The sequence below is a fragment of the Puntigrus tetrazona genome, unplaced genomic scaffold (assembly GCF_018831695.1).
Source record: "Puntigrus tetrazona isolate hp1 unplaced genomic scaffold, ASM1883169v1 S000000746, whole genome shotgun sequence".
Taxonomy (NCBI): Eukaryota; Metazoa; Chordata; class Actinopteri; order Cypriniformes; family Cyprinidae; genus Puntigrus; species Puntigrus tetrazona.
In genome coordinates, this window is record NW_025048355.1 from 2,690,001 (window position 1) to 2,713,452 (window position 23,452).

The 23,452-nt window shown below is 42.4% G+C and overlaps 2 protein-coding genes across 7 annotated transcripts in view; both read right to left on the reverse strand.

Annotated features, from left to right (window-relative positions):
* Nucleotides 1–710: 710 nt before the first annotated feature.
* Nucleotides 711–15,981, reverse strand: LOC122335306 (zinc fingers and homeoboxes protein 2). 4 transcript variants are annotated; one of them, XM_043233141.1, is made up of 5 exons: nucleotides 15,220–15,981; nucleotides 13,910–14,276; nucleotides 12,518–12,576; nucleotides 1,927–4,472; nucleotides 711–1,142 (listed from the first exon to the last, which is right to left on the reverse strand). In XM_043233141.1, exon 4 carries the CDS (start codon nucleotides 4,301–4,303, stop codon nucleotides 1,937–1,939), a length of 2,367 nt encoding a protein of 788 aa, XP_043089076.1. In that variant the 5' UTR covers nucleotides 4,304–4,472; nucleotides 12,518–12,576; nucleotides 13,910–14,276; nucleotides 15,220–15,981; the 3' UTR covers nucleotides 711–1,142; nucleotides 1,927–1,936. The 4 variants fall into 4 exon arrangements, with proteins under 4 accessions (XP_043089076.1, XP_043089078.1, XP_043089075.1 ...); XM_043233143.1 differs by lacking the exon at nucleotides 15,220–15,981 and having other exon boundaries at nucleotides 1,927–4,333; nucleotides 13,910–14,577; XM_043233140.1 differs by lacking the exon at nucleotides 15,220–15,981 and having other exon boundaries at nucleotides 13,910–14,576.
* Nucleotides 15,982–16,383: 402 nt separating this feature from the next.
* LOC122335279 (collagen alpha-1(XIV) chain) overlaps nucleotides 16,384–23,452 on the reverse strand; it is a 43,655-nt gene continuing 36,586 nt past the window's right edge. Inside the window, exons 39-48 of one of the 3 annotated variants that reach the window (XM_043233105.1) lie at nucleotides 22,041–22,094; nucleotides 21,913–21,966; nucleotides 21,787–21,840; nucleotides 21,475–21,546; nucleotides 21,364–21,399; nucleotides 21,225–21,291; nucleotides 20,957–21,145; nucleotides 20,789–20,866; nucleotides 19,455–19,610; nucleotides 16,384–18,148 (exon numbers count right to left, since the gene is read on the reverse strand). In XM_043233105.1, coding sequence (XP_043089040.1) covers nucleotides 17,916–18,148; nucleotides 19,455–19,610; nucleotides 20,789–20,866; nucleotides 20,957–21,145; nucleotides 21,225–21,291; nucleotides 21,364–21,399; nucleotides 21,475–21,546; nucleotides 21,787–21,840; nucleotides 21,913–21,966; nucleotides 22,041–22,094 — 993 coding nt within the window. In that variant the 3' untranslated portion in view covers nucleotides 16,384–17,915. The remainder of the gene's footprint in view (nucleotides 18,149–19,454; nucleotides 19,611–20,788; nucleotides 20,867–20,956; nucleotides 21,146–21,224; nucleotides 21,292–21,363; nucleotides 21,400–21,474; nucleotides 21,547–21,786; nucleotides 21,841–21,912; nucleotides 21,967–22,040; nucleotides 22,095–23,452) is intronic. The other 2 variants (XM_043233107.1, XM_043233106.1) reach the window with 2 other exon arrangements.

Sequence of the window (23,452 nt, forward strand, 5' to 3'; positions counted from 1 at the left end):
TACAATTTTTTAAAAGAAAAAATGCATTGTTTGTAATTAAACTTGTAAATGTTCAGTTGTGAGAAAAAAAAGTTGATAATATTGAGGACATTCTGTGTTTGAGTGAAATAAATGTGTGCTACTTGAAAGAAAAAAGATAAAAAAAACAAAAGTTGATGTAGAGAATAAATGCAATGTTAAGTAATAATACGGCATAATGAGAAATTTACAAGCCACTGGATTTTCTGTACGCTGGTCATTTCTGACTAAGAACACTGCAAGGAAAGTACAAAAACCCTAGGTACAAAAATGATCACAAAGTTTGGGGAGTTGTTATACCTGTGTGAGGAAAGTCAGCCAGCTTTAGTCCAGTTTCTCCAGATTTTTCAGGAAAAAGAAGCTAACCTCTGAATGAAGCACAACGGCTCAAAATACCACACTACCCAGAATCCCCTGCAGAACCTGACCTCTCTGAAGAACAGATCATGCGTTTGTCCGACATTACGAAACACGCATTACATAATCCTCTGTATTTGTGATGTAACGTGTGAAATCTCTTGCGCGTCTCAGTTCCGTCTCCGTCGTGACCCAAAACTGCCTGAAAGCAGAAACAATCAGCGGAAGGATTAAAGTGTTCGTTCTAGATGTGGAGAACGTTCACGATGAGTTAAGAGCTTGTTTTCAGATTCATCAGGCCCGTCATACAGCAACGACATCTCAAACAAACAGCATAAATCTGGCCGTGTTTTATTGGATTCCAGCAGCGTTGTGTGTGTGAAGAGAGCGCTAGCAGAGTTCATTACGAGTGTGTGTGTGTGTGTGTGTTCACCAGCAGAAGAGTGAATCATGACTCCATCTGTGAGCATAATCAACAGTTAATTCTGTCAATAAAGAGTCCCGTCTGTAGTGAAGAATCGGTCATGCGTCTCCTTCCACAGACGGTTAGGAAATGTCCACTAAAAAACAGCCAAAACTTGTTCCCATTATAAAATGTAACAAAATATGCCATAAAAATGTACAGGTCTGCAGCATATCTGCAGTAAAGGTACGTTTGCAGGTACACAGAGACTCCAGCGTTCCTCACACAACACTCACACAACAATACAGCAACATTCCCACAATGCTCCAGTCTGACGTCAACGCTTCGATGAGCCGCTTCTCACCTGAGGAGGGAAAAAAAAATTAAAAATCAACAAACAGGTCAGACGACAACTCGACTGAATATGTATACATTTAATATCAGCTCTCACACACATGTAAACAGAAAGTGGATTCATGCTTTAAGATTCATTCACATATGACATGATATCCTAATATTAATATTAATATTAAATCTCCCACTGAAGAGCGACCTCCAGTCATTGTTTTCCACTATTAATACTGCTGTTTTATTTAGTGCAAGTTAAGGTCCACCTGCCTCTTTTGAGAAATAATTTAATAAAATTAAACAAACAGTTTTTTTTAAGGGTTTTTTAGGTAGGTCTAAAACTTTTTGGATACATAAATTGATTAAAGTAATTAAATGTAAAATAACATTGCATATTTAAATTAAAGATGAGTACTACAAACAAGAACAGTGAGTGATTTCCTTGTTTACTGTTTCATTAACATTAAAAAGGTCCTGCCACTTTAAAACAATGCACGGATACTGTACATTTAACTGACAATATCTGCACCAATTATAATCTTAATAGAAAAAAAACAACCTTATTAGAAAAAAAAACACTTGAACATACATCAGTGTGATTAAAAATGACCTAAAATTATTATTTTAAATTCTTCTACTTCTATTAATTTATGGAAAGAGTGCGATATATGCCCTCTATTGAAGCCAGCCACCAGAAAACAAATTTAAATGTTTTGGCTTCACTTTTCAAGACGTGCAAGGCACATTTTAATACAAGGTTGCAGAGTTAAACATAATTAGTTAAACGTCCTGAAACGTACCTTCAGTCTTCTAATCTGCGTCTGAGAACAGCTCACAAGTGTCCTCTCTGCTATCACCAATCGCCTCACCATTGCTCCCTGTGTTGCCAAACCAGTTTTCTATCTCTGGGCTGCTGGGTTTGATGTTCTCTTCCCTCAGCGGTCGTTTTGTTGCAATGTTCCGCTCTCCAAACGTCTCCTTCCGGTCTAAGACCCGGCTCTGCTGAGCTAGCCGACTATCTCTGAACCAGCGGACAAGTTCTGTGCGAGCCAACCGCGCCTGCATCTCCAGATGCCTGAACTCTATAGGTGAAGGCCAACGGTTGTGAACAAAAACATTTTTGAGAAGGTTCACAGACTTGCTGACTTGAGGCACAGGGCTGAAGGAAAGGTTGCCAGAACATCTCTGGACTCCGTTGAGGAGAGTCTGCTGGGACTCCCGTTTAGAGCCCATGGAGTTCAGCAGGGCTTGTTCCAAATCATCTCGAAGTGCTCTGCGCTCCAAGAACCAGCTTTCGATTTCCTCTCTGGACAGTCTAGTGGTGATCACGAGGTGTTCAACCTCATTGTAGGACGGGAAACTGTTCCTCTGGAAGCTCTCTTCTAGAAGCTTCATTTGTCCAGGACTCTTGTCCTTCACTCTCTCTAGCAGAGGAAAGTGAGTGGGAACTGAACGCTCCTTCAGAGCAGACTCGACAGGTGAGTTTAGGGAATGATTCTGGGAAAACCAATGCTTAGCATCCCCACAGGGCGTTTCTTTGCCATTCTGACTACTAAAGCATGGGAATGCTGGAGCAGCTGATGGCTCTATAGACTTACACTGAAGGACTGGTGCTGGGGACGGGGAAAGAGGCACTGCTGAAGGAGACTGCATGATCAATGGCTTAATCTCTTGTTGGGCTACCACAGCTGGTGCCAAGGGCATGGTTGCACCATTACCAAACTTGTTTTTAGAAACAAACAAAGAGGCTGGAGTATGTTGGCTCATTCGCTGATTAATTACAGATCTTCTGAGATTGGTGGACACTATGGGTGACAAAGGGAGTCTTCCGTTGGGCAACTCTGAAGGAAATGCCATAAGTATCTTGTCTTTAGATTGAGCAATTGGGGGCTTCTCTTTAGGTGGGACAAAATGTGTAGCAACAGGTCTCTTCATGTCCAAGACCACCAGAGAACCAGGGCAAGATGTTTTGGTCTCTGAAATGCCAGGAGAAACAGCGACAAAGAGTCTTTCTGGAGGTGGAGCAGGTGGAGGAGGCATACGCAGACTCTCTTTGGGATCTTCAGTTGGGCGTTTGACCTCTGAAGCCAAGAGTGGAGTTCCTAAAGTGCGCTTTAGTGCCTGTGTCTGACGGACTGCTGTAGCAATGCCAGGTGTATAAGTAGTGGGTGATCTATTAGTTGTGATGTTCCCAAATCCATGGCAAGGGTTGAGCGGTTCTCCTACTAGTGTAGGCCAGATTTTACAGTTATGGTGTGCAGGTGCTATGTTGCCATTGAACATCTTCTTACGGGCTTCTTCCACTTCTTCAGGGGACCAGGTGATGCCCTGCTTCAGACGCTGAGTGGTGAACCATACCTTGATCTGCTCCTCAGGGTGTTTGGAGGCAGCAGTGAGCCAGGAGAGTTCTGCGTGGGTCGGATATGGGAATCTGTTGAACGATGTGATGAGGGTGACATTGCTGTCCAACATGGGGTTGTACTTGGTGGAGTGAAGAGGAACGGCAATCTTTGGAGAGGTGTTGAGATTGGGGGGTCTCTGTAGCAGAGGCGTTACATGACTCGTAGGCTCTGTAATAATGATTGTACCATTTACACTTACAGCTCTGATCTCATCCTTCAGCACCGAACTGTCCAGCTTCTTCACCACGTCTAGTCCTTTCTCCAAAATGCAGTTGTTATCCATTGCAGTCTTTCCAGTTTCTTCACCTTCTGGATTGGAGTCTCCAAGCAGTCCATAGTCACATATGGTGTCCGAAAGGGATCCTTCATTCTCACTTTCAATGGTTTGCTCCTGGATACTTTGGCTATCCAGATTGATATGCCTGGCCTTAAAATGGCTCTTACCGGGGTGTTGAATTTCATTATGACATGAAAGGGAGTCAGACTTGTTGGTACTGAAATTGCAGATAGTACAAATGTAGAGTGTACTGACTGTACGTTCAGACTCAGGGATCTCCTCATAATCTCTAAAGCTCTGCTCCGATACAGAACCCCCCTCGGACTGATCCTCTTCCTTTTCATTCAGTGATGTGCAGTTTTCATCTACTGTGATCTGAACAGGTGAATATCTGTCTAACACAGTCTTTTCTGAAACATCCGTTTCCGATGAGTCTTCTGCAGTGAAACTGGTGGCACGGAGCACACAGGGGTTTGATGACTTCCTTCGGCTTGACATGATGAGTGTGGTGACGGTGGCAGGTATGGTCTGGTGAGGGAGTTTAAAGGGAAATGAGAGGATAGGAGGGAAGACCCAGCATTTGGGCAGGTGTTATGAGACACTCCCTCAGACGGGGAGCTTCAGCTGGGAAATGGGGTTTCATGGAAGCTTGTCACACAGAGCTCACCTGCAGAGATACAGAAAGACTTTATTAGTCTTTAACAGCGGTCGATGACACCATACAGAAACTCTACTGTAACCTGTAGGGCATGGCACAAGTAATCTCAGTGTATGCTTTCCGAATAAATCTTTACCCTGAATGCACCAGTAGTGGCTTTAGATGCAAGGTTCAGCCAATTGCGCAATGCCCCAGTGTCTTCTTAATGTTTTGAAATAACAGTACTCTTGACTATATAAATATACTGCGACTTTTCATGACAGAAAGATACGTCCCAATTAATTACTGATTATATGAGATGGGCAAATTGATATCCCAAGGTTCAGTCTGTTTCGAGCCCTTACTCAGATCTAAGCCCTTACTAACACCTGAGAAGAGATGTTAATCCCTCAGATGATGCTCACTCTTTAATAACATAAAAAACTACTAATTGGCTACAATTTTTATCGCAACACAAAATCATTGTTGTTGACTGTCCATCTAAATAGATGTCATAAACTAACTGCATGGTTTTTCTGTACATTTGTGCCATATGGACATCAACTTGAGATACTAGCTACTAAGAAATATAATGCAACAATTTGAATTCTGAAAAGTGCTATACAAATAAACGTGAACTGAACTGAATTATAAACATTATAAGTGGAATACAGGGAATAAAATAGCCCTTAAAGAGTCCTGATGTTAAAGTCTTTGCATAGTTTTTCTAAATGTATCCAGAGTCAGGTTTTTAATCATGTGTTAGGAGTAAAATATATATTTGTATAAATCAGTGTAAATGATATATGAATAAACCTTCAGAATATAGAGAGGAATAAAATTAAGTGGAGAAACAAACTCACAAGCTTTAAAGATATGCATTTTCATATCTTTTTGGATGGGGGGGCAAAAGGTCAGTGTGAATCAGTGAGAACGATATGAACAAACCTTTTACAAAGTTTTCTTGTATGTAATTGCTGCTGAAGTGGAGAAAAAAAATAATGTCTAAGCAGCAGTATCTGCATCTACAGAGCAGTTCAGACTACAATCAAACAACAAACACCTTTGATGACCAAAAAGACTCATTTTCCAACAGAGAGACTGAGGAGAGACTATGCGTTTGCACACAAGGTTCACGAGTTCAGGCATTCCAGAAGCAAAGCCAACAGCTCAGCAAAGACAGAACACTTACCAGCAGCTTTAGCTAGAATCACAGACCGAGAGAGGAAAGAGAAAACGTTTCTGGTTGGCAGAGAAATGTGAAACAGGTTTGTATTCATTTGTAACTAATCTCAAGCGTTTGGAGGTGGCTCTCAAGGCCACAGGTCAATGAGACGATTCTGGCACACGAAAGAGATTCGACTGAGAATCTAAACACACAGAGCCGCAGGACAATTCACATGAATACATTCATCACGGCAGCAGAAACACAGACAGAGGACGCATTGTACTGCCTAACACACACACACACACAGAGTATATAGGCTGTTTCTCAAAAGCAGTTTCATGTGCCCATCATGTCTGTCTTAAGACAGTTGATAAATGAAGATGTTAATCATATTAGTTCCCTGCAGCCTTTTTCATTCAATAAGATGAGAGCATTCAAAACAAGTATTTGTTTCTAGTCAAATTAATGTCTGAAAAAAATAATCTCGCATAACTCTGAAGAGGCATGCAAAGGTTTGTTTAAAGAAGCAGTTGCAGGTTTCCAAATCCTTACAAACCAACCCTGAAAAACAAATTTGTTCTCTTTTGTTTGGTTGTAAAACCCAATGCAGTACTTCATTTGAGAACTCTGCTACTGATATAAAAAAATCTCTGCTTCCGAACAGAGATGCAGAATCCCTAAACTAACAAAAGCAAGTTCTTAATGACTTCATTTTAAAAGGAAGTGACATCATTCTGGAGGGTCACAGTGGCTCAGGCCTCTAGAAGTATATTATCTTTGGATCTAATAAGTTCTGGGAGGTTTCGTGGTGTAATAGGTTTTGGTTCGTGTCCTTCTGAAATATTACAGCCTGTTTGATCAAATGACACAAATCAGTTTGACGAGATCAACTTTTGAGAAGATATGAATATGAAACATATGAGAAATCAATGAATGTAAGCAAGCTGTCAATCCCTCGCCGAGTAATGAGCAACTCTTTGTTTTCATCACGGTCACTGTGTAAATAATCTGAGTCTGATCTTGATCAGCGGTCAGATGAGGAGAGATCTTACAGCACACATCACTCCATTCTCCTGTTTGATTCTCTTCAGTGCTTTGATGCAATCTTTATTGTCAAAAGCACTATATAAAAAGAATCGATTGACAAACACACTAATAAACCTCCAGAATACAGAGAGGAATTCAACTCTAGGTGTAAGTGCGCTGAAGAGAAGAAACTCTTTTTTAAAGATAAGGACTGGATATGAAACCCACAGAAGCAAACAGATAAAGCGTAATAAAATGTACTTTGGATGTTTTCTTTAAAAACTAAAGCCAAAAAGCTGAAAGTCTGTGTTTCTGCCAGAAGTGCTCTGTGGGTCACAGACAGGTTTCACAGAACGGACTGAAGTGTGTGACGAGAAGCACAAACACATCTCCGCTGCTAGAGGAAAGAAATTGGTTTTCTCTGTCTCCTGATTAGAAATGTAAAAATATTAAGGCGAGCTTCATTTCCATGTTGTTGTTATGGCAACAGCGAGAGTGTGACAGGCCAGCGACGCTGTATGTTCCTTAATTACAGCAGTCTGACAGCGAGCAGCACCGCGGGGACACGTGTGTGTGTGTGTGTGTGTGTGTGAGAGAGAGAGAGAAATGAACCACTCACATCACCAGCGCTGGACTGTCATTATAAAACTTGCATGAGACTCAATGATCACACACACACACACACACACACACACACAATATCAACTAATAAATGAGCGAAGCACTCGAGGACAGGTTTGTGATAAACTCAATCACACTCGAGTCCAGAGTCTGAATAACACACCTCACGGCATTCAGACGCAAACACACACACACTTACACTTACAAATTATTTCAAATATTTCTATTTTATTTAACATTCATTCATTCAAGTAATCTTTTATTTTTTTTTGTTAGTTTTAGTTAACTACAATAATCCTGCTTTAAATGTAATGTGTCGAGCACCTTGTCTTTGTCAAGCGGTCAGGGTTGTAGTAACTTAAAGATCTTTAATCAGCATGAACACATGCAGACCCTTGAAACTAACATTAATCAGACAAAGAGGTGCAGAAATTCGGGAAAAGACAGGAAACAAAGGAGCAAAGAAGATGATTAGTGAACACAGGTGATCAGAACAAAGATTAACTAATGAGAACAGGAACTAAACCAAATAAGGGCAATAGGAACTAAAACAGGAAACATGATGAAGAGTAAAACTGAATACGTAACAGTCTTCAATAACGGATCATTTTTTCACTTAAATTAGTAAGCTAGTATTAGTTAGCTTCTCTTGCAGTGTCAGAATTGTGAAATTTTACTGTTATCTAAAAAGTTTTATAGCATACTCCTCCCCCCCATCAAGAATAATCTAGATTTCTGTATAGAGGCCTGTTATCAGTAATCGTCAGTCCTCTCCTGGAACGGTTGCTAATTTAAGTTCATCATTTTTATAAGGCTAAATAATTATGATGAAACCCTTCTGCGGTTATTTCGCACTGACGAAAAGAAAACGGCATTCTTCAGGTTAATTTAGCAACTGAACATCAGCGGTCGTTTGCTTGGCCAGAAAGAAAGAACTTTCATTAGAGACCCATCAGTCTGCTGCTGTCCTTAGAAAAAAGGTTACTCAATGTGAGACGTAAAATTTTCTAGCATGTTAACTCCCTTCTAAAAGCAGCACAAACCGGCTCTAACAAGGACAGAAGTTTCAGCATGCAGAAGGTGCATCTGAGAGACTCAGGAAAGGACTGAATGGGGTGCTGATGAAGGTTTGGTGGACTTCTTTGATGTGGGGGACGTCTGATCAAAATGTAGTTTTTGAAAGCGTCAGAAGACCAAACTTGTCTTTGGTTGAGCTGGTGTTGAAGGGGATGGCCATGGGTCTGGAGTTTAAGTGAACAGGGATGGCCTGGTCTTAAAGGGCTTGTCTGAGGAGGGTTCGTCGAGATTCTTTGATATGCAAGCAATTTGACCGCATGCAGGTCTTGAAGACTCAAAATTTGTGTCCTGATGCTGCTGGCTACTGCAGGCTGTTCCGGCATGAGGAATACATGAGGAATAGGTAGGGAGTGATGGAATATAGAGAGAAGGAAGGGGGAGGAGGAAAGAACAGTTTGTGGAGGTATGCTCACACGCTGGGAGCTACACCTGAAGAAAAGAGGGGAAGAGAAAGGGAACGGCAGGTGTCAGGGCCTGCACCGTAAGCAGAGACAGCCTCATGCTTGAATCAGCTCCGTGAGAGGCAGAAACAGGAGAAAGGAGAGGGGGAACGGCGGGTGTCAGGATCCAGTTTGTTGAGCCTGTCAATCAATCAATCATTTTTATTTATATAGGGCTTTTAACAACACAGGTTGTATCAAAGCACTGAGCAGTATACAGTATAAAAATGTATATACCAGCTCAACACCAGCTCCATCACCAAGAAAGCCCAGCAGCGCCTCTACTTCTTGAGGAGGCTGAGGAAAGCTCATCTCCCTCCACCCATTCTGACTATGTTCTATAGGGGGACCATTGAGAGCGTCCTGTGCAGCTGCATCACTGCCTGGTTTGAGAATTGCACCGTATCGGATCGCAAGACCCTCCAAAGGATAGTGAGGACAGCTGAAGAGATCATTGGCGTCTCTCTGCCCTCTATCACGGACATCTACACCACACGCTGCATCCGCAAAGCCCACAATAAAGTACAGGACCCCACTCATCCTTCACACACATTATTCACCCTCCTTCCATCTGGAAAAAGGTACCGGAGCAGTCGGGCCCTCACAACCAGACCGCTGAACAGTTTCTTCCCACAAGCCATCAGACTGTTTGCACTAGTTTGCACACTGGGTTTGCACTCTACTCCCTTGCTGTTTGCACTAGTCCGCACACTTTGCACTTTATGTGGCTAAGACACTGTCTTAGCTCAATACGTGAAGTTCTTTTGTATTGTGTTGTAAGTGTGACTTCATGTAGCACCAGGTCCTGGAGAAACGTCTCATTTCACTATGTACTGCACAGCTATATGTAGTTGAAATGACAATAAAAGCCACTTGACTTGACTTGACTTGTAGAATGACTAGATTGAACAAATTGTTATTGAATGCAGAGACAGACCATCTCAGACCGACAGACTGAAATCAATTCAACTATAATCACTAGAAGTTAAGTGTCCCCAACAAAGCAAGCCAGAGGACCCAAAACCCCATCCATACAGAATGAAGAAAAAAAATCCTTGGGAGAAACCAGACTCAGTTGAGACCAGTTCTCCTCTGACCTGTGCAGGTTACACTTCTAGCAGTGCTATGGGAGCTTATCACATTATAGTCCTGCACGTCCGCTGTGTTCTCAAAACTCTGGCCATTTGATAATACCTAGCTCACAGCCCACACAACCAAACACATATCAAAAAAATTTAAATGAACATTATAGAGTACCTGACTTTTAACTGTCTTTATTGAATAAACGGGTAATGTTGAATAACCAGAAAATGTGCATAATAGGTCATTAATTTTTAATTAATTATGATTCTCAAATTACTATTATTATTTCTATTGGCCATTTGATAATGACCTAGAATATCAAAATCCTTTTCCTATCTAGCACCTAAACTCTGGAACAATCTCCCTAACTCTGTTCGGGAGGCAGACACACTCTGCCAGTTTAAATCTAGATAAAGTCATTTACACTATCTGACACAGCTGTGTTTAAAACTGAACAGGAAGTTAAGTGCTGGGCGTCCGGTCAGAGGAGAACTGGTCTCAACTGAGTCTGGTTTCTCCCAATGTTTTTTTTTTCTTCATTCTGTATGGATGGGGTTTTGGTTCCTCTGGCTTGTTTTGTTGAGGACACTTAACTTCTAGTGATTATCAGTGAATTGATTCCAGAGACCATCTCTGCATTTAGTAACAAACTGTTCTCTCTCTTCATTATACATCCCTGTCATTGTATTCTTCTACTTTATACTGTTCAGTGCTTTGATAAAACCTGTGTTGTTAAAAGCGCTATATAAATAAAAATGAATGATTGATTGAATGAATAAAGCTCTTTTTAACTTCTGTATAAATTAATCTACTGCCCAGTAATATAATGTGATAAACCGCCTGGCACGAAGTATTAAAGATCAGCGTGTCATTTATTTAATGAGCTCTGATCACATGACGCTTCTATCAAAACACCTGATATCCTCAGATAGCTGCCCAGCGCTTGTATTCTGGACCACTTTCACTCTAAAAGTCAAGACAAAAGGAGGAGGAAGACGAACAAAAAAAAGAACATAAAAGAGTGTGATGACGGAAATGTGCGGCTCATTCTCAACAAAAACCAATCTTCAAAAAACTGTTCGTTTTGGATCTGAGGTGCAAGATGATGTCACAGTGCATGAACATTTGCATAAACACGCCTCCAGAACAAGATATCAACCAATAGTCTTCTTTTCAGCACATTGATAGTGTTTCCTGTGCAATGATGGTAGCCAATCACAACAGAGGCTGATTCCTGATGATCCATAAAGAACCCGCCCCCCCTTAAATTATATATATACATATATATACACACACACACACACACATATACGTATGCATGTATATATATTTATTTATTAATTATTATTCTTTTTAAATCTATGCTACGACCCCTTTAAATGTTGAACCTATCATCAGATGTCGAGTGTTTGATGTAGAAATGAGAATCAGTGAGAGAGCTGCTGCTCGAGTGAAGCTTTATCTCGGTTCTCCTCTTCTTCTAATTTGGGAACTTTGTATTTCGTGGCTTCTCATGTTTCTGTCTCCTGAGGATGAAGCGCTTTGTTGCGGCCCTCAGTTGCTTTGAATAAAAGCGTCTGCTAAATGAACAAATGTGCACGTGAAGCCCGTTCTGCTGTGTGTTTAACAGATACACCAGAGTTTTAACCAGAGTAATGGTGCATTAGATTTATAAAGAGTGAGGGCTTTTCAGGGGAAGGATTTTTCCTGTTCTTGCAAAACTAGCACTGATAAATCATCTTTCAGTCAAATTCTGAATACACCTCTGTCTTTCCGAAAGAGGGGTGTTTAATTGAAATTCCTCCATCCTACATCAGCACAATCTCAGGCAGTCGTTTGTCTTTCTCTAGAGTCACACACACACACACACACACACACACACTGAGTTTCTGTCTAGCTGCGAGGAACAAGCGTAAAGGTGGCGGTCACCAATCACAGCCAATGGGAGCACAGCAACAAGCCCCGCCCCCACCTGCTCATCCAATCAGATTGGATTCCAGCTCAGGAATTCTGTCCACAGCCAAACTCAATATTGACTTGCCTTCAAACACCTCCTCGAAGAATAAAGAGATAAGTAGAGACGAAAGCACACGCTTATCTTCTACTGTTCTATACTTCTCATGTTTTTATAGAAAAAATGTGATTTAGATGCATCTTCACAAGGCACGATAACAATAATTACACTATAAATACGCATGGGTTTGACAAATTGCACAAATTTTACGCAAAGCAGCTTTTCTTTCTGCAATGCTGAAATTTCCCCTAATTAGCTCGGCTGTAATGTTTCTCATTAGTTTTCATTAGCGTAATACAATTTTAAAGCACCACTTTGATTTATCTTTGTGTCCCACATGAACACAGTAAACAGCTCATTTCTGATTCACAAAATAATCATGATCTTATGCTTTTTGTAATTTCTTGACTTTCACATGGAATTTTCTTTCAGAATACATATTTAATTCAGTCTTTGGGGGGGTGTCGTAAAAACAGAAAAATATCTTACTGCTCCTAAAAACGGGCTTTACTGTCTATAATTATTTTGGGGTGTTTTTTCTTCAGATTCACGCTGGTTCATGATTCCGGTTCATTATCGTTTCAGCAAACCCCGTCCATTAGCATGGCATCATCCAATCAGAATAAAGCAGAGAGAGCAGACCTACCTGCTAAGTTTGTGAACTTTCACCGATGGAGAGCGTCTCAGCATCGTCTCAGCAGACTCCTGGAGACAGAGACCAGAGGAACACTCACAAACAAAGAAAATCAACTGGACTCTTGGTCCCATAGTTTTTGTTTGCAGTGGTTTATTATTTGTTCATGGTAATCCTGAACAGGCTTGATTTTCTCTTACACATCATTAATTAATTTCTCTCGTGTGTGTGATGTGTGCTGAAGTCCTCAGCCCCTGGTCATGTGATCTACAGAAGTGAAACAGCTGTTACCTTGGAAACCCGTGATCGGGCAGAATGAGATTTACTCAGCAAATCAGCATCACGACACGAGAGAGAACGATAAACCTGTGTGCAGGGCGTTGATAGAAAGATGTGTCCAGAACTCAGATACAAAAACCTCTAAGAGCCATTTCAGATTGTCTTTTATAATGAGCAGTTTTATCAGGATCCTGTTTTCAGTCATTTCACTTCAACGCCCCGCTACAAAAAAACAATAGAAGCCTAATAGAAACCACAGACATTTAAAAGGTTTCCATTAAAATATCATTATGAACTATTAGATTTTTTCCGGTTAAACCGTTACAAAATTCCTTCTTGTAGTGTTTTGGGTATTTAACCTCTCACTAGTAGACACCTTTATAGTCACTATCATTCTCATTATAACCAATAAATCCATTTCATTTTCTGTTGTGTTTTGGGCAGAGTTCTATTGTTTGAGCAATGAATAGGTTCTTTTCTTTGCCATTAAAGTGAAATAACTGAACGTGAACATCTGAACTCTTCATACAGTACAAGAAATATACACCTTATTAAAGTGAGCATACTACCTTAGCTTAACATCCAAATAAAACATTCAGCGCATTCTGGTTTTGTTTTCACGACACAGACGTGATATTTATGACATTCAATGTTTTTAGTTTTTAAAACGTTGTACAGCAACTAAAATTCGAGGTTGTGAAAAGTTTTAAAACGCTTCGTGTTTGAGTAGCTGCTCATCTTATAGATTAAACAAACTTACACACACACACACACACACACACACACGATGTGAATCATACACTCTTGCGATGATGATGATGATGATGATGATGATGATGATGATGATGCGGTCATTCATTCACTCAGTCTGTTGTTTTCTGAACACAACTTCATCACGAACGCTGAAACACAGACTAAACAGGCTCGGAACGGTCAGACAGAACGGAGCGGCGGCTCGTACCGGAGCGGGACACCGGGAGCCTTCCGTGCAGCGCCGCCGGTGTCGGTCGCGTCCAGGCCCGGGAGGAGCGCGCGGGGAGCGCGGCTAACCGGCTAACGAGTTTCGCGCTCAGCTTCTACCACAAACTTTTATCACTAATAGCGGGTTAAAACGCTAAAGCTCACCTTCTTGAAGCGCGTCGAGCCTCCGGGAGACAGAGACAGGCGCTCGGATCAACACCGGAGCGAAGACGAGAACCGAGGAAAAAGTCGAGCACGGGAAATCTACGGTAACCGACACATGATCCGGTACGTCAGAGGCGCGCCAGCGCTTTCATTCAGAGTTTATACGTCAATGAACGAGAACTATAAATACTCCAGCAGCACACAAACACCGGCCTCGTTATTATTACCGTCTTCACTCGGTGTGCGGCCGTGAGAGGGTCAGTCCTAGCAAACCTTCACACTTCATCCGAAAGAAGAAGATTTCCACTGAAGTCTGGTTTATCAGGACAGTATTCGGCTGAGATACAATGATTTAAAAATCTGGAATCTGAGGGAGCAAAAAAAAAAAAAGCATGATCTTTACTCGATATCTTCATGTTTTTTTGTCATAAAAGAAATTATAATATTGATCACTGTGATCCAGAGATCAACTAAAACATCATCCATCATCATACAGAAAGAATTATGAGTTATAGAAATGATGATGATCTCGGACTGAAAGTGAAATTAATGTTATAGAAATTAGTGTGAATTAAATAGTTTATTGTACAAGTCAGTGTGAATAAAAAAATATGTGCATGAAATAGATTAAAATAAAAAAATTTACAAATATATTGAGAGAGAGAGACAGAGAGAGAGAGAGACAGAGAGAGAGAGAGAGAGAGAGAGAGAGAGAGAGAGAGAGAGAGACAGAGAGAGAGAGAGAGAGAGAGAGAGAGAGAGAGAGAGAGAGAGAGAGAGAGAGAGAGAGAGAGAGAGAGAGAGAGAGAGAGAGAGAGAGAGACAGAGACAGAGAGAGAGAGAGAGAGAGAGAGAGAGAGAGAGAGAGAGAGAGAGAGAGAGAGAGAGAGAGAGAGAGAGAGAGAGAGAGAGAGAGAGAGAGAGAGAGAGAGAGAGAGAGAGACAGAGAGAGAGAGAGAGAGAGAGAGAGAGAGAGAGAGAGAGAGAGAGAGAGAGAGAGAGAGAGAGAGAGACAGAGAGAGAGAGAGAGAGAGAGAGAGAGAGAGAGAGAGAGAGAGAGAGAGAGAGAGAGAGAGAGAGAGAGAGAGAGAGAGAGAGAGAGAGAGAGAGAGAGAGAGAGAGAGAGAGAGAGAGAGAGAGAGAGAGAGAGAGAGAGAGAGAGAGAGAGAGAGAGAGAGAGAGAGAGAGAGAGAGAGAGAGAGAGAGAGAGAGAGAGAGAGAGAGAGAGAGAGAGAGAGAGAGAGAGAGAGAGAGAGAGAGAGAGAGAGAGAGAGAGACACACACACAGATTCAGGCTGAATGTTCCTCACCTGTCCAGACGTGCTGCTGTCTAATGATCTGCAGACGCTGCATGAGCTCTCTCACACACACACACACACACACACACACACACACACACACACACACACACACACACACACACACACACACACACACATACATACACACAGCTAATAATACATGGCTCCTGTCTGTGTGGAGAGTGTTAATTGGATTGTCACAAACAGAGAAAACGCTGGAGCTTCTGCCTGCTTCATCAGGACCTCCTTCTTCTTCTTCTTCTTCTTCTTCTTCTTCTCCTCGGTTCTCAAGCATGCTGTTCATCTCCTTTAACTCTAATCCACGACACGGACCTGTCTCTTCTGCTCACCACGTATTCATTTGATCCAAAATACAGCGAAAACTGTAATATTGTGAAACATTAGTACACTAAAACCTGATCTGAATAATGAATCTATTGTGTTCTGCTTGAATCATATCAGATGAACTCTGCAGCATCGACTCTGCTGTGAATGAATCTGTATTATTGATGTAGAGCTGTCCTCTGCTGGAGAATCTGCGCATGTGCAGCGATCAGATTCACTAAAACCTAACAAGAATTGTGATTAAACCGTTTGATACATGTGACCTAGTGAACACAACTGAACTACACCTCAAACTATTTCAAATGTAGTGAATTAAGCTGCAAACTCCATCACTTTGAGCCGCAGCTCATCTTACGAATAAGAGTTAAACTGGTTTCCTGAATTTTGATGTGATCTTCAAGAAGAAAGATATTTTATAAACATACCTTTTTCGCCTGATTTCCGTTAGTTGAGCAAGTAGTGCTGAGAGTTAGTAAACAGGTTGTTTTGGGTCACCATTAACTTTTATAGAAGGAAAAAATACTATGGGAGTCAATGGTGACCAAAACAGCCTGCTTACAAACTTTCTTCAAAATTTCTTCTTTGTGTTCAGGAGACCTAAGAAATTCATACAGGTTTGGAACTACTCCAGCGTGAAGAAATGATGCGAACCTTTCCTTGAAGAAGTGATTCATTGAAACCAGATCAAATTTTCAAACCAGATCAAGTATTTCAACGCTACTATTTTTAAAAGGAAGTGTGAATTATAAACTTGTACCCATGAGACCTCAGGTTAGGTCCCCACCAAGTCCCTACCAGAACACACACACACACACACTTCAGCAAACACATAATTCAAGTTGTTTTAAATATATATCTTTTTTTATTAAATCCTTTGACAGCAAGACTGATATTCTCACAGGAACACATCTGATCATCACAAGATAGCATTACACCAAACCTAGAAACATGTCTCGTATGAAATGACTGTAAACAACGGTTTAACAAGATAGATCAAAAACATGCTGAATACTGAAAAAATACAGAAATACTTGAGATAAAATAAATAACTGGAGATAAAACAACAATGGCTTGAGAAAGTGAGATACGGACGAGGAACGGAAGAAGAAGTTCATTACTGGAAGACCGGAAGATGCTGCTGACTTGAAGTTTACATCAAGTTATATCAGTAACAACACAAGTATCCGTACATACCAAGAAAACAAAATGAATAAGTTCAGAAATGCATAATAAATGGAATGATGCAGGGAAGGAGTATTGAACACATCAAGAAATTGAGGTGCAAAACCCCATGGAAAGACTCCAGCAGAAATATATCTGATTAGAAATCCATCGAGTCAGCAGAGATTAATATTAGCTGCTTCAGTCGTTCCAGGATGATGAAGATGAAACAAGGATCCCAAATAAAGCTGCTAGAACGACTGACTTCAATCCAATAGAAAATACGAAGATCAGAGTTCATAGACGAGGTCCACAGATTTGTACGTATGGATCACTTGGGTTGTTATCAATATCTGGTGAAATTTTAGTTTCAACGGCATCTTTAGACATTTATTGACAAAAGGTGATGCACTCAATACTTATGTAACCCGCTGTATAGACAGTCGATATAGAGGCACTTTAAGCTGAAGATATCAGAGAATTAGAGATCTCAGACAATCAGTCATTTATACAGGCAGAACATAAAGAGCAGCAAAATATATTGTTATATTGAAAATATCTGTTTTATATGAAATATTCTCCATAATACTTGAGTGCTGAAATTACCTAAAACTCCTCCTAAGCTCAACTCTTTCTAATGCATTAAAATGTGTAAAAAAGTACAATACAATAAAAAAAATCATGGCATTTTCCCCACTGATTGTTTTTCTTGCAATGAGCGACGCAAACAAACCGCTGGATCTGCGACTGAATCAATCAGACCGATGGAAAGAAATGATTCAAGTAAGTGAACTGATTCAATCATAACAAACCTGATCATCAAAACTCACCTGCCACTGCTTTCTTTACAGATTTAAATAACTACAACGAAGCACACACTTCACGGTGAATATATTCAAGACATCTTCTTAAAAACAAACAGAAATGAACATTAATTCAGTCAGACAGACACAGAGTCAGATCTAACGCTGTGCTGAACGGCATAAACAGGACAGCATTTTAAAATGTCAAATGCTTTTGTTATGAAATGTATTCGATATGTATGTAAATAAGATTAATTTCATCTGGTCTACTAATAGATCTCATCTATAAGCACGAATAGGTAGAGGCCGTCCTATAATAACTCACACACACTTTCACCTCACAATCCTGGCTCTTTTTCTCTTAGTTCTGAGTTTCTATGTCACTATCTGTCCTGTCTAGCGTGTGTGCCGCTGCATGCCGGGCGAGCGCAGCTCCTCCACGCCCTCCTCTATCACGGGGTCGTCGGGCTGCACGGGCCGCGGCGGGGGGTAGTTGGGCTGGTAGTAGGAGGTGTAGGAGCCGTAGGGGTCGTCGTCCTCGGCCTCGGGGCCGTACGGCTGGTAGGAGCTGGGCGGAAGTTGAACTACAGGAACATCTGTGTCAGTGAGGTCAGCATCGACGTCCGGCTCTGAGCCGCAAAAACACAGCGCACGAGCAGCACGAGAGAGACACGCGTTAATGATGCAAGCAGGCCACACCCACTGCACCGCCCCCAAAGATACAACAGCATTCCCTGATTCCCAAGCCACACCCACTGCCACGCCCCCAAAGATACAACAGCATTCCCTGATTCCAAAGCCACACCCACTGCCCCGCCTCCTAAGAGACAACAGCATTCTGATTCCCAAGCCACACCCACTGCCCTGCCTCCTAAGAGACAACAGGTGTGTTCAACTCGAAGAGGTATATGCCAGAAAAATATAGCAAGATGGTACTTTGATGTCATACAACAATCAGTCGCTGCAGCGCCGCTTCAAGTTGAACACACCTACTAGAATTCCCTGATGCCCAGGCCACACCCACTGTCCCGCCCCCAAAGATACAACACCATTGCCAGATGCCCAGGCCACACCCACCGCCCCGCCCCCACAGATACATTTTAAAATTTGTTTCTGCCCAGGCCACACCCCATGTCCCGCCCCCACAGACACACATCACTAATCACGTGTTAGATGTTCAGCCTCTTTCAGTCAGGAGCAGCACACTATTATTTCTGCAGTATGTACTCTGGCTTGCTCAGTTGGGGACACTTTAATATGTGATTGATATGTAAATCATGATCATGAACTACAGCCAATGCCATTCTACAGTAATCTGCTGATTTACTGAATCAAGCATGCAGTAGTGAAATGTTACACACAATATACATGAAGGAACACAATGCAGTAGGGCTGCACAAAAAAATGTACCTGATGCATTTTAAAAGAGCTCCGTGTTTGCTCTGGCTGTTTCTATTTTGCGATTATATATTAAAATAACTAATAATCATATCAAATTATTAAATAAAAATATAATAAGAAATGTTACAGAAATGTTATTTTTATAATTGCATTTTATAATGTATATTTCTAAAATTGCAAAAACTAGTATTTATACACCAGTATTTATTTTGACAAAACACTTCAGGCAACACTAAAGCTTCCCTGTTGATGTTTGTGAAGATGTTTGGTGCATGCTGTGTTATATCACTTATCGCAGTATTAGACTATATCGCAGTCGCATTCAATTTAATAATCACAGTTTTATTTTAATCATGCAGTCTCATGCATGTCATTTCAGTCTGAACATCATGTTGTCTCACGCAGCACATGCACAGAGACATCATCATCATGAGCGTGACATTACGAGCCTTATGAAGCGTATTAAAGACAGCAGTGAGGGTTAGCACACACACACACATACACGTGAGCAAACACACACACACACACACTCACCTCCCACGTTGTAGCCGAGGCAGGAATTCTGGTCACAGTATCCGGGTGGACCGGGCGGACCAACCGGTCCTGGAATCCCGGGTCTGCCAGGACTGCCGGGGTTACCAGGGCGACCAGATGGACCTGGACTTCCTGTTCTGCCTTCACCAGGAGCTCCTGTGGTACAGCAGGAAACAGATTCCTCAGCTTCCTGTTTCATGTTCTATTTTGTCATTTGACTATACACACTGTCTATTTGTCTAGTATTTGTGCATTTGTCCAACACAGTTGTTTGGGTATACTTTACCCATGCATGTGTGTGTGTGTGTGATTCACAACATCTTACCAGCAAACACACTCACATCCAGATCCTTCTCTTCACTCTCTGAGGCAGAAGTCTTAAATTCATCCTTTCTAATCATTATACTACTTGTCCATTTAATCCTATTCCAACTTATATCTTTCAAGCCATTTCTTCTGCAGTTGTACCTGCTCCCACATCATTAACACATCCCTCCACACTGGTGTTTTTCCCTCAGGTTATACACAGGCACATATAACCCTTAAGTAGAGGGGAACCCACCCTTAACCCATCTCTATTAAACATCAAGCTGTTTTGAACCAAGCGTCTGCCTTTTTCACTCAGAACAACCTCCTCGACAGCAGCCAGTCTGGTTTCAGAAGTGGACATTCAACTGAGACAGCCTTGTAAGAGCCTCAGTAAGACTGGTTTCCAAATCTTCATTATTTATCTTGCTGGATCTGTCCACTGTTCATATTGTCTGATCTATTCATACTGTCAACCACCAGATCCTCCTGTGAACCCTACTGAGAAAGGGCATTTCAGAAAATGCACTCCAATTGTTTTGAGTCTTACCTCTCAGATAGGTTTCTCATTCAAGGTGAGGTGTCCGAGTCACTGGTGTGCCTCAAGGCTCAGTTCTTGGACCACTTATCTTCTCTGTCTACATGGCATCTCTAGGTTTTGTTGTTCAGAAACGGCTTTTCATATCACTTTGCTTATGACATTCAACTCTATTCCTCATTCCATCCTGATGATTCGATGATAGCTGCTCGGATCTCAGCTTGTCCAACAGACATTTCTTGCTGTTTGATGGTCCATTACTATTAAAAGCTACTCGCATAAAATTAAAGGCATTGATGTTTGCCTAAAAAACCACCTCTGACTCTGCACCCCTTTACCTAAATGGTTACTCTAAATGGACTCTAGAAGCTTGTGCTCTGCAAGTGAACATCACTTTATCATTCACAAAATCACTTTCACAGACTTTTACATTAATATTCCCTTCTGGTGGAATGACCTGCCCAAATGAGGTGTGTGTGTGTGTGTTTACCTGGCGGTCCAGTGGGTCCTCTGGGTCCCTGGACTCCCACACCTGGACTGCCCTTCTCTCCCTTCTCACCCAGAGGTCCTGATGGTGAAAAACACACACAATTATGGTTATGATTAGGCTAGTGCTGTCTGTGTTTCTCAGTCTGTCAGTACAAACACAGCCACGCACCTCGGGCTCCTGGTTGACCGTTCTCCCCGTTACTGCCTGGGAATCCCGGCCGTCCCGGCGGCCCCTGCTCTCCCTGAGGTCCTGGAGACCCCTGTCGGCCCGGCTCTCCTGGCGGCCCGGGAACAGTGCGGATCGACACCGGCTGACTGGGAATGTGGTTCAGAATAGAACTGTACCGCGCCATGTGACCTGCGGCCGGGGAGAGAGAGAGCCGTTAGACACACAAATGCAATCCAGGCATGCCATGATTCTGTTTCTCTCCACTCACTCTGGATCAGCTGCTCACACACTTGTCTGGCTATGGCTTGGACAGAAGCTGTGGACTGGACTTCGCCCTGTTAAATACACACATGAGCACCAGAGAAACACTTCAGAAATCTTCAGGATGACCTTGTGATCTGACTCACCCGCTCACCCTTCTCTCCTTTGGGTCCCGGTGGCCCCTGAAATAGACAAAGGAGGTTTTAGCATTGGTTTCGTCGCTGCTATCAAGTGCACACACATGTGGAAACACATACCGGAGGACCCTGGTCTCCTGTGGGTCCTGGAGGGCCATTTTCCCCAGGTGCCCCTGGAGCTCCCGGACCGCCCTGAGGACAAGATGCTCGTTATAAACACGCTTTATTGACTGGAGCAGAGCAATAATGACATTATGAAGTTTTTTTGATCTTCTGCCACATAAAACATACAAGACTTGTAATAAAGCTTCATTTATAAAGAATATAACGTGCTGTAATGACTTTGTAAACATGCTGTAATGATTTTGTTGGCTGATGCTTCTGTATAGAAAAACTAAATGCATTAATAAATAACTTTGTTAGTGTACTCACTATAGTTCCAGAAGGTCCCACTCGACCCTGAGGTCCATCTTGACCCGGCAGACCCTGTGAGGGACAAGAACATAGTGATTATACAGCCAAGTACAGCGCTAGTATGATGAGCGACAGACACGTTACCCTCGGTCCTGGAGGCCCATCGCGTCCTGCAGGCCCGGGAGAGCCAGGAACACCCTATAAAAACACAGGAACATCTTCAGATGAACAGAAGATGGACTGAGAGAGAAGGTGAGCTGTGAGGGATTTACCTGCAGCCCTTGAGGACCAGCGTCGCCCTTCTGACCCGTCTCACCTGGAGCCCCCTACCAAACACAATTCGCTTAATACCAGACACAGCTCACTCAACTCCAGACACAGCTCACTCAACATCAAAGAAAGCTCGCTCAACTCCAGACACAGTTCACTCAACACCAGACACAGGTCACTCAACTCCAGACACAGGTCACTCAACTCCAGACACAGTTCACTCAACTCCAGACACAGGTCACTCAACACCAGACACAGTTCACTCAACTCCAGACACAGGTCACTCAACACCAGACACAGTTCACTCAACTCTAGACACAGTTCACTCAACTCCAGACACAGGTCACTCAACACCAGACACAGTTCACTCAACTCCAGACACAGTTCACTCAACACCAGACACAGTTCACTCAACTCCAGACACAGATCACTCAACTCCAGACACAGGTCACTCAACTCCAGACACAGTTCACTCAACTCCAGACACAGGTCACTCAACTCCAGACACAGGTCACTCAACACCAGACACAGTTCACTCAACTCCAGACACAGGTCACTCAACACCAGACACAGATCACTCAACTCCAGACACAGGTCACTCAACACCAGACACAGGTCACTCAACTCCAGACACAGGTCACTCAACTCCAGACACAGTTCACTCAACTCCAGACACAGGTCACTCAACTCCAGACACAGTTCACTCAACACCAGACACAGGTCACTCAACTCCAGACACAGGTCACTCAACTCCAGACACAGGTCACTCAACTCCAGACACAGGTCACTCAACACCAGACACAGTTCACTCAACTCTAGACACAGTTCACTCAACTCCAGACACAGGTCACTCAACACCAGACACAGTTCACTCAACTCCAGACACAGGTCACTCAACACCAGACACAGTTCACTCAACTCTAGACACAGTTCACTCAACACCAGACACAGGTCACTCAACTCCAGACACAGGTCACTCAACTCCAGACACAGTTCACTCAACTCCAGACACAGGTCACTCAACACCAGACACAGTTCACTCAACTCCAGACACAGTTCACTCAACACCAGACACAGTTCACTCAACTCCAGACACAGATCACTCAACTCCAGACACAGGTCACTCAACTCCAGACACAGTTCACTCAACTCCAGACACAGGTCACTCAACTCCAGACACAGGTCACTCAACACCAGACACAGTTCACTCAACTCCAGACACAGGTCACTCAACACCAGACACAGATCACTCAACTCCAGACACAGGTCACTCAACACCAGACACAGGTCACTCAACTCCAGACACAGGTCACTCAACTCCAGACACAGTTCACTCAACTCCAGACACAGGTCACTCAACTCCAGACACAGTTCACTCAACACCAGACACAGGTCACTCAACTCCAGACACAGG

What these genes read in the sequence shown, in the direction of transcription:
- LOC122335306 (XM_043233141.1), bottom strand. Translation starts at nt 4,303, where the DNA reads ATGTCAAGCCGAAGGAAGTCATCAAACCCCTGTGTGCTCCGTGCCACC.